Source organism: Panthera onca, chromosome C1 (genome assembly GCF_046562875.1).
Source record: "Panthera onca isolate mPanOnc1 chromosome C1, mPanOnc1 haplotype 2, whole genome shotgun sequence".
NCBI classification, from domain to species: domain Eukaryota; kingdom Metazoa; phylum Chordata; class Mammalia; order Carnivora; family Felidae; genus Panthera; species Panthera onca.
The window spans coordinates 78,534,555-78,549,527 of record NC_138346.1 but is presented as its reverse complement, the minus strand read 5'-3'; the positions used below and the strand labels follow the sequence as shown (position 1 = coordinate 78,549,527).

Here is a 14,973-nt window from a genome sequence, read left to right as displayed (position 1 = left end):
CAAGAAAAACTGTGTTTAAGAGAAGCATAAATATAAGTTTAGGAAATAACACATTGAGCATTAATAAAAATACTATTGAACTTTTACAGTATGCCAAAACTTTAATTTTTTAGATGTGTTATTTCACCTAGTATTACCGACTGTCCTGCATTCATCAATATAAATATCTTCTCAACCAAAATTCACGACAGTGTATATTAGAATTTTTATGTTACGAGATAGTGTAGGCACAATAGCAAGGCAGAAACAGTATGAATTATTAGGGGGATTATCATTGTGCAGCTAACTTATTAGTCATAAAAATCATTACAGGTCTCCCTAATACCTAGAAGCAGTAATGACAAGGAGACACTGGGACTTCTAAATCTCAAGAAATTGATCTGGGGGGATGTTTCTTAGGCTAATGAAGTCAAACTTTAGCTGGCATCAGAATCAGCTGAAAGACTTGTTAAAACTCATTTATTGGGCTTTACCTGTTCTAGAGTTTCTGATTTGGTAGATGTGGGAATGGAGCCCACGAATTTGCATTTTTTTTAAGTTCATTTTTATTTATTTTGAAAGAGAGAATGGAGAAGGGACAGAGACAGAGAGAATCCCAAGCAGGCTCCAGCACAGAGCCTGATGTGGGGGCATGAACTCAAAAACTGTGGGATCATGCTCTGAGCCAAAGTCAGACACTTAACTGAGCCACCCAGGCGCCCCGAAGTTGCATTTTTAATAAGTTTCTAGGTGATATTTATGCTGCTGGTTCATGAGAGCCACTGGTTTAATGTTTCCCAAACCAGACTTATCAACAACAAAACCCTGCAGATTTTCTTTTTTTGAACTTAAAAGATTTCAAAATCTGCAGATTTTTTAAATTTATAAGATCCTTATCTACTCAAAGTTGAAGTCACTTAATTGGCTGCATACTTTAATGTTTAATATAACATCAGGGCCCCATTTTTCCAGTTTCATGAGCAGTTCTATTTGTAAAGATTGATATTTTGTGACTTTAATTCTTTCTTGGGGCATCTTCAGAGACTAAAGGGAAAATTGAGTTAAATTTTTTGATAGAATAAAGGTTATTTAACCTTGAAGTTACCATATTGGTCTTTTGGATCCTTTTATTAATCTAAGGTACATTATGAAATTTTTGTGATCTTTTCTATATCTCAATTTTGCTCTTTCATTATATTAGGAATAATCTTAATAGCACTTAGCAGTTACTTTTTAACTTTGCTAAAAATAAATTACGATGGAATCCTCTAGAACAAACAGTGGCCTGCAGACCAATCTGACCTACCTGTTTTTTGTAAATTAATTTTGTTATAGCCTAGCTTTGTCCTTTCCTTTATATATTGTCTGTGGCTGTTTTCATGTTACAATAGCAGAGTTTAGTAGTTGTAACAGACCTTACAGCAAGTAAAACTCAAGATACTATTCTGACTCTTTTCAAAAAAATATAGTATTCTTATTCACTTAGTCATTCAACAGAAAGGGCTTCAGGCAAAAATACAAACCGTCCTCTTTGCTAAATGATGTATTTTATTTTTCGTATTTTGTGATATTTGTCTGCCCTTATTTCATAGTGTTTGTAAATGGACAAATGCTGAAGGCAGCTATGTATAAAAAGTGATTGGAAAGAAATTTTAAAAATTCACTGGGTTGATGATTCAAATTGTTTATAATTCTAAAAATGGAAATGTATTGCAAATTATGGAGCAAAGTAGATGGTTGGCCTCTCTTTGCCATGTGTTTTGTGTTTTGGTGATGCACGTGCAAAAAGAAAAAGCAAAACTAATGATAAGCTGAAACCACTTAAAGGTGTATCTGAAGTCTGGAATCAGTATTTATAAGATAATTATGTTCCAGATTCATGCATGAAATTAGTAATCAGTTACTTGCACTTAAGAGTATATGGCCATTTCTAGGGTGTATCTTTTTAAAACCAAGGAAATTCAGAATGAAACTTTGGATTTGTTGTATTTATATTTTATTAAAATTTCTAACAAAGTTTTTTCATGGTCTTTTTAGTCTTCTGTAAATTGTTCATCAAATGACTTAAAATAAGGAAAGAAAGAAAAAAAAGATAAGGGAAAGGGTATTTTGGACCTTAGATGATAGTAGTAACTATTTTGCCTATTATACTAAAGATTATATGCTTCCAAGAGTAATACAGGCTTAACAAGATATGACAAGTTAGTTATATAAAGATGAGTGGTCAATCCGTGGGGTTGCATTGTACTTTTCCCGCTACTTTTGTGTATGTTTGAAATTGTCCATGGTAAAGAAGTTTTCTAAAAGTTTCCCATGTGAATTGGATGATTTAACATGGTTGGAAACTACAGATGTTACTTATTTTTCAAGTTTTTGTCACTTCATCCTTCAGAATGTTTCCTCCCACTTTCCTTGCCTTTTTCAGCAGGAATGGGAGTGAAATTGCTACATGCTGAGCTGCAGGTGAACAGGCAGTTGGGTAGAGACCTTTATCAGGTGGCACTGGAAGGGGAGGAAAGAATGCTTTCATCTGCTCCTGTATTTGGAAATAATAAGTTTGAAGATCAAAGGCTATCTGGCTTTCTGTCTTAACATGCAGAGACACACGTTGGTTAAGGGATTTGAAGACTTGAGCTATCGGTAGACTGTGTTGAATTTTAGAGAAAATACTAAATTATTTAAAATGTTTTCGCCCTCCTAAGTTAGAAAACTATAGAATCTGATAAAGTTGCAAAACTTTGCTTAACATTTAAAAATAGTTGATTAATTTTAGGCATGAGTACATCTAAGGTTTTATTAGTAACCAGCTATAGTTTTTACAACTTTTAAAATTACCTAAATACTAATTTTAATTTTTAATTTCATAAGTTATAGAAATAATATAGTCTCACTTGGAAAGAAATTCCAACAATTAAAGCAAAGATTCCCACTAATGTACTTGTATGTTTTTTCAGATCTTTTTCTATTCATTTTTATGTGTAGGATCATTCAAAATGTGGTTTTGTCATTGTCATAGAAAGAACATAATTGCGATCATGCAGCTTTATTAAAATGTCTTGGAGATTAATCTGTATCTTTATATATAGTTCTACCTCATTCTTTTTTGTTACTGCACTGTAGCATTTCATAGTATACAATTTTATCTAAAATTTTCAAATTGTCGGAAGCTCTGAAATAGGACTTGGACATTATCAGCATGCTGTGACGTTTACTCATTCATTGTTTGCTTATGGCACAAATAAGTTTTTATGAAGAATGTACTTGCATAACAGTGTTTTAATAAATTTTTCCCAATATCGGATCATGGGAGGTGTTTTGTTTGTTTGTTTTTCTAGTTGTTTCTGTTTACATTATAATGTGCAAACTATTGCCTTCACGTATCTGATTTCATAAAGCTTCTGAAAGTCACCTCATCCCTGTAAGCCTGAAAGTGCTAAATAAAATATTTAAAACATACAATAATCTTTCTTTGTTGGCAGCTTTTATAGAAATACAGAACTGCCAGCATATTTTTAGAATAGTAACTGCACTTTGACGCCAAAATCATTTATTTTAAAAAGTGAGCCAAAACAAAATATACCATGAGATAAGTGAATATAAAACTCCAGCAAAAAGATGGGGATAGGAATTTTCCACCTACCCCCATCTTTGCTTTAGGTAAAAACATTGAAGCCCAGACGTTTCAATTGGTGGAAAGATGAATTTCCATCAACTGATGAAAATTGAACTATAGATAAGAACAAAGGATGTATGTATTTATTTAAAGGCCTATATCCTTTGATACACCAGTTCTTTGGAAATTTGTTGCAGATATCCTTGTATAACTGTATAGTTTAAGGATATTACTTGCAACATAGTTTTTAATAGTGGAATAATAAAAATATATAATAGAACTGTAGCTATGTATACTGATATGAAAGGTCTCCAACATTGTTATGTGAGAAGAGCAAAGTGCAGGACAGCTTTTCTGGTGAGAATCCTATTTGTGGAAAATGGAATCTACATGTATTGTATATTGTACATAACTAGCTCCATATATATATTTACATTACCTAGAAAACTATAACTTAGAAAATATGCACAACTTAGCTGATTGCTTTTAGGAGTAGAATTGGTGAATTGAGGTAGGAAGACTCTAACTTAGTTTTTATATGCTTTTGTACATTTTAAAAATTATGTTAACTTTCAGTAAAATGGGTTTAACATAACATTAGTTGTCAAGTTTTTAGCATGAGGGGTTCTGGAGGAAGGGACTTGCTGCAGATTTAGTTGTGTAGTTACCAACTTGTGTGGATTTTCTGCTTGTTCATAAACAAATTGAGTCATTTTCTGAAGTATAAGCACTTATAGACCATAATATTGCAATGTACTTTTTAGGCATATCATTATGAATTGGCTTTTGTCAGTGATGTAACTCTTGATTCGTTCAAAGTGAATATAAAGTAAAACTACGCAAGGTGAGGTAAGCACTTAGGTTGTAGAATAGTGGTCAGTTTTGAAAATTGAAGAATATTCTTATATTAATTTTGACGAGTGTTCTATTTCACTTGAGTGAAAAGGCTTGATGGGCTTTAGAGAGCCTCACATTTTATTACTTTTTTACCTGTTATTTTGTGTCTTTCTCACATTTTTTAGATATTTAGAAGTTTCCATTATTCTACAACAGTCCCCAGATAGTTGAATTTTCATAATTACTGTCTTTGTTCTGCAGACTTTATGTATTATAAGATGTTAAACTTAGTGTAAACCTGTCAGTTGTTTTATCCCCTTTAGCAGTATTCATCTAAATAATAACAAATAATAGCTATTTGGCAGAATAACCATCCTTAAGTTGTAGCTGTGTGTACAGCTATAAGTAATCTTATAATTTTTATTTTGGTCTTCTATCTCACTGGGTTGGCAGGAACATTGTGCCTCAGTCTTTGCTAAGGTTCTGTCTACCCAGTCCTAGGTTCAGTTAAGGTTCTAAAGTCTGACACTGTGCCAGGACATTGGGGTGGGATGCAATCTAGTCCTCAAAGCATTTGCTCAAATGAGTTACTGCGGAAGCATCTTGCTTTCTGGTCAGGATGGCCTTTCAGATGTAGCACTTTTTTTTTTTTTTTAAATCTTTTTATTTATTTTTGAGAGAGAGAGTGAGTGCGAGCGGAGGAGGAACAGAGAGAGAGGGAGACATAGAATCTGAAGCAGGCTCCAGGCTGTGTTCTGTCAGCACAGAGCCCAACACCGGGCTCTAACTCAGAAACCTCCAGTTCATGACCTGAGCCGAAGTTGGACAGTTAACCAACTGAGCCACCCAGGTGCTCCTCAGATGTAGCACTTTTGTAGCCACATGACCATCTGCTGTTTCTGTGCCCCACTTAGGAGAGAGACATCTGCAGGCTTGGCTCTGGATCCATCTGCCAAGCTGCTGTATATAGCTACAATCCCTCTGTGGTGGTGTGTGGCCTCCTCTCCTGGCTCTGCCAGGAAGTGCCAGCAGTACTGTCCCCTGTCCGTACACGCACACACACCACTTTCTTCAAACCAGGAGAGTCTTCCTCATCTGTGCATAAAGCCCTCACTCTCTTTCTCCCCGTTCTACACAAAGGTTTTGTCTATACCCGATCAACTCATCTTTGCTGTCTATTCAAGACATTTTGTGTTTGTCTACCCTCTTGCTTATATTTATCCTCCTCGTTCCCTGAATCATTTTGCAACATAAAAACCAAAGAGACACTGAGGCTGTTTCTCTTTGTCACATCTTTCTGTGGCAGTGAACACACAGTTCCTTATCTCCTTAAAAGGGGGTAAAGGAAAGGGAACTAGTGAGAAAAGATTAAGGTTAATCTCTCAAAAATACTTTGCCACAGTATTTCTTAATACTTCATTTCTCTGAGTTTGTCTTTTAGCAGTTTTATCGGACTGGACTGTTAACCGGAGTTCGTATGGTTTATAAACAGTCCAGTGCACGTATTTCTTAACCGCTTCTTGCCAAAAGACATCTTGGTTGTGCATTTTGTGCAGCCAGGAAATTGGTAGTTCATATATCATTCTCAACCATAGTCTTCACAGCCTTTCCTCCCTCCCTATACTACCTCAGTAGGTACAGCCCGGGACACACAATCAGTAGTGGTAGCTTAATAAACTCTCTTAAGGAGGCAGTTTGAGTATGTATCTAAAAACCTTCAAATTAATTTATTCCCTCTACTGTTGCTTTGTTCATTGCCCCCATTCTTCCATTTCTCAACCTTTTCCCCCTTCCTTGAGTCGAAGATAATACCATGCTTTTGACTTAAGAATTCTTTGAGAAAATCTTCCAGTCTTCCCCTCTGAAAATAAAATTTAGGATCCCAACTCATTTGTAAATTGTGAGTTAACTTTTGTCCATATACTGAGAAAATTGAATCAGCTTAGGTTAATAATGTTTATAGGAAAGGTATCAAGAGTATACACTGTAAAATTCTTATGTCAAAAGTGCATAGTATGGAAAGAAAGGAAACACTTACTGTAGGTAATAAAAGATAGCAAGCTGTGATTCATAGAGCTAAATGAAAAATGTCAAGACATTTTAACAGTGAAGTATTTTAACTATTTCTGTAGTCCCAATTTTGTAAAACTGAAGATATGTTAAGTTGAATTTGTACTCTTTTCCACATATTAAATGATAAATATCAAACTATTAAATTATTTACATTTTAACTATTTTATATTTTATTCAATTATAATTTAAATATTGAATGATATGACTTCTAATTGTGCTTTAGTATTTTACACTTTACATGGTTTAGCTTGTACTAAGCTCAAATCTCTTGTATCACCTACACGCAATTCAGAAGTTCAGAAATACACATGATCTTCTGAACATGAAGATACTGGTTTAATTTAAATTGCTTTGCTGTTAATAATTAAAGTTTTCTTCCTCTTTTCCCATTAAGGATTCTGGACTCTACTTATAATCTCTCTATCTGCCGGATTCTCCTGTTGTAGCTTTTCTTGGACAGTGACTTATTTTGACTCTTTTGAACCAGGAATGTTTCCTCCTACTCCTCTTTCACCTGCCAGGTTCAAGTAAGTATTCCTGCTTCTTTTTTAACCCATTCCAACCCTGTTGAAATGCTAAAATATATAGAAGCAAGAGGCTGCTTATTTGTAAGATAACATGTTGAGTTCCCAGTCTCTATAAAATATAAATGACTTTAAAGTTTCCAGATTGGCTCAGCCTTTAGATAAATGGAGACTCTTTTAAACTCCTTACCCAGATAATGCAGTGGTTTTTTAAAAAATGAAATTCAAGAGTTGATCTATGAAGTAAGAAATTTTGATGGATGTTTGTCCTCTCGGGCTAGAATCATTTAAACAGTTTATGAAAGCTAAATTTATATCAGCATAGTGAGAGTTTTACTAGATGCATCTATAAATGGTCAGATTTATATCAACTTAAGTTGGATTGGACTTTTCCCCAGATTTCAGTTTTCTGTAATAATTACCAAGCATTTATGGCACCCAATTTAAATGTCTAGATCAGATTAAGTGCATTTCATAGTGGAACAATATTAGATTTCTTTGGTCTGTGTTTTCTGTAGTTCAAAGACTTTCACAAAATTCAGTTCTAACCTAGTTTTAATCTAGTTGATTTATGTCAAGAAAGCTCGGGTATTAAATACTATAAATTTCCAAATATGAGTTTCTAAGACGTCTAGTGTATTCTACAAACTGAGGGGTTGGGGAAAAGGTGAAGAGTAGAAAATAAACTCTGGTTTAAAATTCATGTGTTATCAGAGTATTATGGTTGTTATTGTTGCTATTATAACTACCCGCACCAGTTTACTTTATGGACAGTTTGCAGAGATCAAATAAAATGTATTTGAGAGACTCTGTAAATAGGAAGTTTTATACTAATGATATTTATTTATTAAATGCTTATTTTAGAGAGAGAGACTGAGAGAACGTGAGTGGGGGAGGGACAGAGAGAGAAGGGGACAGAGGATCCAAGCTCTGTGCTGAGAGCACACAGCCCAGCATGGGGCTCAGACTCACACACCATAAGATCATGACCTGAGCTGAAGTCAGATGCTTAACTGACTAAGCTTCCTGCCCCTACTAATGATATTTATTAGTAATTGTTATTACCAGCTTTCTTTATTAGTAAGCTCATATTTTTCTGTCTTATAAATCTGTCTTTAAAACTTGTGGCTTTACTTCAGATGAAATTTGTTTGTGTATCTTAAATGTCTTAATAAATCCCTATCTGTACATGAAACATAAATCATACTTGGCAATACATTTTGTATGTGTGTGTTCAAAGTGGATAATGAGTAATAATTGAATAAGTTGTTCCTAATAGTGCAATGCCATCCCATAGTTTACGTGACTACCATTCATTTGCAAAGTTTATTTTCCTGTGTGATACTGTGTTCAGTTCAAATTCATATTCTTGATGCTTGATGACATTAATTACTTGGTAATAAGAGGTATGCATCTAATGTCAATAATATAATGAGACTCCTTTTATAAGCCACCAAAAAAACATCTTATTTTTGCCTTTTATCTCTTTATATCACACTTCCCTCTGGATTTTCAGCCTTATATTTGTAGCTATTTAGTAGATCTTGTAGCCTGGATATCAGAAAACACCTTGCACTTAAAATTACTTACACTCTAGCTTGTCTTAAAGACATCACTCCATCCAGTTATCAAGGCTTGAAACCCGTATTCACTGTATTTATCCTTTGCCAAGTCTAGCCATTCCTGTTTTTTGAAATGTTACTGGAATACTTTGTCTTTGCACCCTCAGTGTTTTTGCCCTTTTTAAGGCCTTAGCCTGTGCACTTCACTCCTTGGTCTCCTCTACTCCAAGCTTTCACTCTTCATATTCGTCCTGTATTTTGTTACCTCTGTAAAAACAGATCTCTGTCGCAGCTCTTCCCTTGCTTAAAAGTCTTCAGTGACTTTCCCATTGCCTTCAAAATGATGTCCAACTCCCAAGTACAGCATAACAGTCTGTCCTCAAATGATCCTTCCTTACTTTTCCAACTTTATCTTCAGCTATTTCTCCAGTGCACCCTTTTCTATAGCCATATATCAGATTACCCTGGCATTCCCTGAATAAACTGTACTTTTGAGATGCCATGACTTTACTCTTACGGTTTTCTCTTCCTGAAATACTATTTTCCCTCACAGATTCTCTTTTGCCCATACAAGAATTCACAGGCCTCATAGATGATAGAAGCTTTTGGAGTTACAGAAAAGCATTTCAGTGTTCTCTGAAATACCTGGAATGCTCAGAGCATTTAGTTTCTTAAAAAGTATCTTTGCTTTTTTTATTAAACTAGAACCAGTAACAATGGACCTCAGTTTTCAGTGTTATTAGTCGTTCAATTTTAATATGAGATAGTGCCAGATTAGAGACTTAGATGGTATGTTTGTTAACACAGTCCTAAAAACCACAGTTTTGAAATATACATTGTATGTACATATGTATATATTTAAATTCCTTTCCACATGTATGTTAGGTAATTTTATATATGCTAAATCAGCTATTAAATATATCAAGACCATGACTGAAAATGTAATTTAATGTTATCATGTGTTGATACAGATAAGGCATATAATAAATTTAGTGATAGGGGATTGCATATTAACAGAAACCACATACCAAAAAATGCATATAATTCAATGATAATTGGTGAAACGGGGTTTTATAGTGAAAACCCTGCCCTCTAGTGCTTGTGGAAAATAATGCAATTACTGTGCTTCAGAAATGTCAGAATAAGTTTATTCTCTGTGTCACCAGTAGAGTGAGAACTTGTACAGGGAAACAACTTTTCTCCTTTGAGAAAGTTTAAATCTTCAGACTCTATTTTCTTAGAAATCAGATTAATGTATTTCATTAATTTGCAATATCACACTTTTATACAAATATCTTTGTAACAGGCTCTGTATTCTTTTATAACTTAAGCAATGATGTTAATATAAATATTTTTCGTGATTATATGAAAGTACAAGTCCTTAGTTGAAAATTCAAAGACAAAGGCCCCCCAGAGGCCCCGCCTCCTAATTCCATCACATTGGGGGATAAAGTTTGTAACATAAATGGAGAAGAGAATGTGGATGGGGGTACAAACATAGTCCATAGTACATATAATTTAGAAATTTTCACTTTTACATAAGCACAAGACCTTTAGGAAATAAAAGATAAAGAATTTTGCAAGGGGTATTTTTAGACAGGTATTTAATAGACTTCAAAAGGCATATTTTAAAATAATGCCTTTATTTATTTTCTTAAGTTTATTTTCAGAGAGAGAGGGGGAGAGAGAATCCCAAGCAGGCTCCGAGCCGTGAGTGCAGAGCCTGATGCGAGGCTCAATCCCATGAACTGTGAGATCATGACCTAAGCCAAAATCAAGAATTGGATGCTTAACTGACTGAGCCACCCAGGCGTCGCTCAAAAGGCATATTTTGAGGGGTGCCTGGGTGGCTCAGTCCGTTGAACGCCCAACTTCAGCTCAGGTCATGATCTCACGGTTCATGGGTTCAAGCCCCGCGTCAGGCTCTGTGCTGACAGCTCAGAGCCTGGAGCCTGCTTTGGATGCTGTGTCTTGCTCTCCCTCTGCCTCTCCCCCCACTCATGCTCGCTCTCTCTGTCTCTCAAAAATGAATAAATGTTAAAAAAAAAATTTATTTTGAAGGCATATTTTGAAGAAAGATCGTTATACTGACTTTGCAAACTTTGCTGAGTTAAAAGGTATACTGCAATGTTAACACACACAGAGTTGTTTATTAGAAAACAATCATTTTCTTTGTGTATTTGGAACAATTATACTTTTAAATTATTTTCTTCTGAAAATATGTTACTATGTTAAATAATGAGGCAGTAAGTTTAGATTCTTTGAAGTATCTATATAGGCTTTCCCCACTTCTTGCTACTTTATAATTAATTTTTACTGTTCTATGCTACTTAATCAACATCTCCAGTTCATTTCACATTAGTTTTCATCATTCATTCATTCAGTTTGTTCAGTGGTTTCCAACCAGGCAAATATGACAGTGTGTATGTAAACAGTATTTCATATGTGATTATCCAATTTAATTACAGTTTGTAGGAGTTAATGCATCTAGGTATGTGACCTACCCATGCAAAGATACTGCATTTATTTGAGTTCTCCTGATTGGAAAGGAAGTTAGATATGGATAGATGTGCCTTAAAGCTGCAATTTTCCTAACAGTGAATTCGTGTTTTAGGATTGCTAGGGAAATAATAAAGATTATGAGGGAACCAAGTCCCTGCTAAGCCACCCTTATGTATTATCATTAGTTCAGGCACTTCATTTTTTAACAGATGAAGAAATTGAGGCCTGGGGAATTTAAGCAAGTTGCACAAAGTCAAATAATTTGCATGTAACATAGCTAACGCCTGACTCTATGTTTAGTGTTCTTTGCCATACTAGCTAAGCCCACCTACTTTGAATTATGAAATGAATCAAAAGGAGGTAATTCACTAATTGAAACAGCTTCATCTTATTGACAGTTGAAGCACTCATTGGAGCTTTTGCTTTGTGGCAGTTTTGCCCATGTGATACAGCCAAATCCAATCAAAACCTGTTCTTAACTTCTCACTGTCTTTGTTCTCCATTGTTTTTTCTTTAGTGACCAGTGTTTTCCACTTTAGACTACTCTGCACATTTCACATTACCTGTGCCCCATCTAGTGGTGCAATGATGTAGCCGCAGGTTTATAGTTATTCAGCATGCTAAAAATAAAAACCATTTAATTAATTGTTGGGGCACCTGGGTAGCTCAGTTGAGCGTCAGACTTTGGCTCAGGTCATAATCTTGTGGTTCATGAGAGTTTGAGCCTCACATTGGGCTCTGGGATGACAGCTCAGAGCATGGAGCCTGCATCAGATTCTATGTCTCCCTTTCTCTCTGCCCCTTTCCAGGTCACGCCCCGTGTGTGTGTGTGTGTGTGTGTGTGTGTGTGTGTGTGTGTGTGTCTGTCTCTCTCAAAAATAAATAAACATTAAAAAAAATTAAAAATAAAACATTTAATTATTAAAATGTCCCACCTAGGATAGAAATGTTACTATATAGTCTAGAAATAAATTTAGAGGAAAAATGTCAATGTAAGTGATGAATTTAACAAACAACACAGTGTAGAAAGCTTATTGGTTTTGTAATTATGAAATAAAATATTTAATAACAGTAATATGAAAAATAGTGAAAAAAGTCATTAAATTTGTACTACAGTAATTTAGTTAAAAGTCAGGGGTCAAGGGCCAACATTCTTTTTTTTTTTAACTTTATTTATTTAAAGAGAGCCTGAGTGCTAGTGGGGGAGGGGCAGAGAGAGAGAGGGAGAGAGAATTCCAAGCCAGCTATGCACTATCAGCATGAAGCCCAGTGTGTGGCTTGAACCCATGAACTGCAAGATCATGACCTGAGCCAAAACCAAGAACCAGATGTTTAACCATCTGAACCACCCAGGTACCACTGAAAGGCCAACATTCTTTTTTTTTTTTTTCAATGTGTATTTATTTATTTTGAGAGTGAGCACCTTTTGTGTAAGCAGGGGAGGGGCAGAGAAAGAGGGAGAGAGAGAATCCCAAGCAAGCCCTGCACTGTCAGCATGGAATGGGCCAACATTCTTAAGTTAAAAGTGTTACTTCATTGCAGTCAATAGTGTTAATTAACAAAAATCTTATTGTTGGCATGAAAAAATGCACAGATAAAAATTAAAATTTAACAGCATGTGACTGTAACTTACAAGCCAACAAGTTAAACTTTGTAGGGATAGGATTATTATTTTGTGGTAGAAATACCCACAGAGACTTATTTTCAAGGAGAAAAAAAATCAATACGTATGTGTAAAGTTATTAAGGATGGGCTAACTGTGTTATAGAAATCAAATATTACTGGAAATTTCTAACCTCATGATGGTCAAAGGTAGTATGAAGTAAGATTTCTGGTGAATTGGCTAGCTGAGTCCAAAGTCTGGATTATTGAATCTCTTGTTGAGAACCTGCTTTTAAATAACTTTTCTTCTTGTTGAGAAATATTGTGTAAATAACATTTTGTGCATTCACAATATTGTAGATTTTGGAGAAAGTATCAGTTCTTCATAAATCTATATCATCTTGAATCTTATAAGTGAAGATGAGTCTTTGTGAGGATAGAATGAATTGGTTGTAATTATGGCTTATTTGATGTGGGGTTCATGGTCAAAAAGTAGGGACACTTTGAATTATTGGTATTATGTAATGATTTCTAAGAATGTGCCAACAAAAAGAGTAGTGTCTTTTCACTAAAGCTGCTTTAAATATCATCTATAGAATTTGGCATTATTTCATAGTTAATATACAAACCAGGGACTATATGTTACCTTCTGGAACTGTTAGTCGTTTTTGTCAAGATGACTGTAAGTTATCCACCTTGTTACATCATTTTCCCGTCACAAATGATATTTGGTAAATATCAAGATAGTTTGAAAAATCACATGCTTTTATTTAAATTAAAAATTAATTTATTTGGGGGCACCTGAGTGGCTCAGTCTGTTAAGCATCTGACTTCGGCTCAGGTCATGATCTCACGGTTGGTGGGTTCGAGCCCCGCATCAGACTCTGCTGACAGCTGAGAGCCTGGAGCCTGCTTTGGATTCTGTGTCTCCCTCTCTCCCCGCCCCACCCCTGCTCACACTCTGTGTCTTCTTCTCTCTCTCAAAAATAAACATTAAAAAAATGTTTTAATTAATTTATTTCTACAAAATCTTCTTTTTTTTTTTTTTTAAAGTATATTAACTTACAGTGCTATTTGGAATCTGCGAAGTAAATTAGAAGTAAGAAAAAAAAAAGGAACAGTTGGTTTTTGTTTGAATTGCTTTCTGATAAACTGTTTTTGGTCATTGTTTTACCAAAAGAACACATGATCTGTTACTTATTTTCTATGTATGGTGTCCTGGATATAACTAGATGCTGAAATACTTAAATTTTCATTATGTTTGTATATGAGTATGTGTTGTTGTAGATGTGAAGCAGACAATGAGTAAAATATTCCTCCAGGATTGACATTCCTGTATTATAATATTCTTTCTCTATTCAAAACTAGATTTATTTTTCTGTTATTAAAGAGTTTTCTCTAACTTCTTGTTCTTCTTGTCCTTGGGGGCTTTAATTCTTGAGGGTTAAGATATGGACAGATAGAACAGTAAAAATCATAATAGAAATGAGATTATGAGTCTTGGGCAGTAGTAGAAGTCTTAGAGGTAAAGAAAAGTGGGTGATTTAGTATTTAAATTAGAAGTTCCTTTTCCAACCACACTTAATTGAGTACAGTAAGTTTACTCTTCTTTCATACAGATTTTGGAGAGCTTGCTTCTTTGTTGAGTCAGATTCTTTATTGCCTTGGACTAATGAAACATGTCAGATGGCTAATTGCAATAGGAGAGAAAAGCTAGTGACAAAAGAGATAGATCAAGAACTTGGCCTTGATATTTGAATATTATTAAGTTTCATTATCTAGGCACTATTTGGAGTCATCCCTATGATCACTATTAATGAATATATTGATGGTCCTGCACTGTGGCTTCTTGAGGTGAAGAGTTAAAGTCATGCGTGTCTTATAAAATATATTCCATTACTGTTTTGAATGGATACTTAAATAGACGTAACAAAGTCCATAAGAAATCATATTAACTATTCTTGGTTTCCTTGTAATATAGCAATGAGTATTTGCTTTGTACATGTTTGCTATGGGTTTTGCTTATGGTAATTTACAATGTTTTATGTATGGGCTACTGAAAAGGCAAGTATCCATATGCATAGAACATCACTGATGAGAATTACCTAATACTTGCCAGTTTTGTTCTTGGAACTTTTTATGTGTCAACAGTCTTTGTAAATTATAAGAGTCAGCCTGGTATATGAAAGGGCTTACTGGCAGAAGAACTTTTGAGCAAGTCAGTCAGTGTCTCTAAGCCTTAATTTCCTCCTCTCTAAAATGAGATAAAAACAATCATATC

General features: G+C 34.7%; 1 protein-coding gene and 1 long non-coding RNA gene across 3 annotated transcripts in view; both read left to right on the top strand.

Annotated features, from left to right (window-relative positions):
• Window positions 1-14,973, top strand: part of LOC145715661 (uncharacterized) — a 104,134-nt gene that overhangs the window by 64,139 nt on the left and 25,022 nt on the right. The gene's annotated exons all lie outside the window — the stretch shown is intronic.
• Window positions 1-14,973, top strand: part of ARL6IP6 (ARF like GTPase 6 interacting protein 6) — a 40,646-nt gene that overhangs the window by 6,349 nt on the left and 19,324 nt on the right. For both annotated transcript variants that reach the window (XM_060626601.3, XM_060626602.3), the window contains exon 3: window positions 6,897-7,029. In XM_060626601.3, coding sequence (XP_060482584.1) covers window positions 6,897-7,029 — 133 coding nt within the window. The remainder of the gene's footprint in view (window positions 1-6,896; window positions 7,030-14,973) is intronic.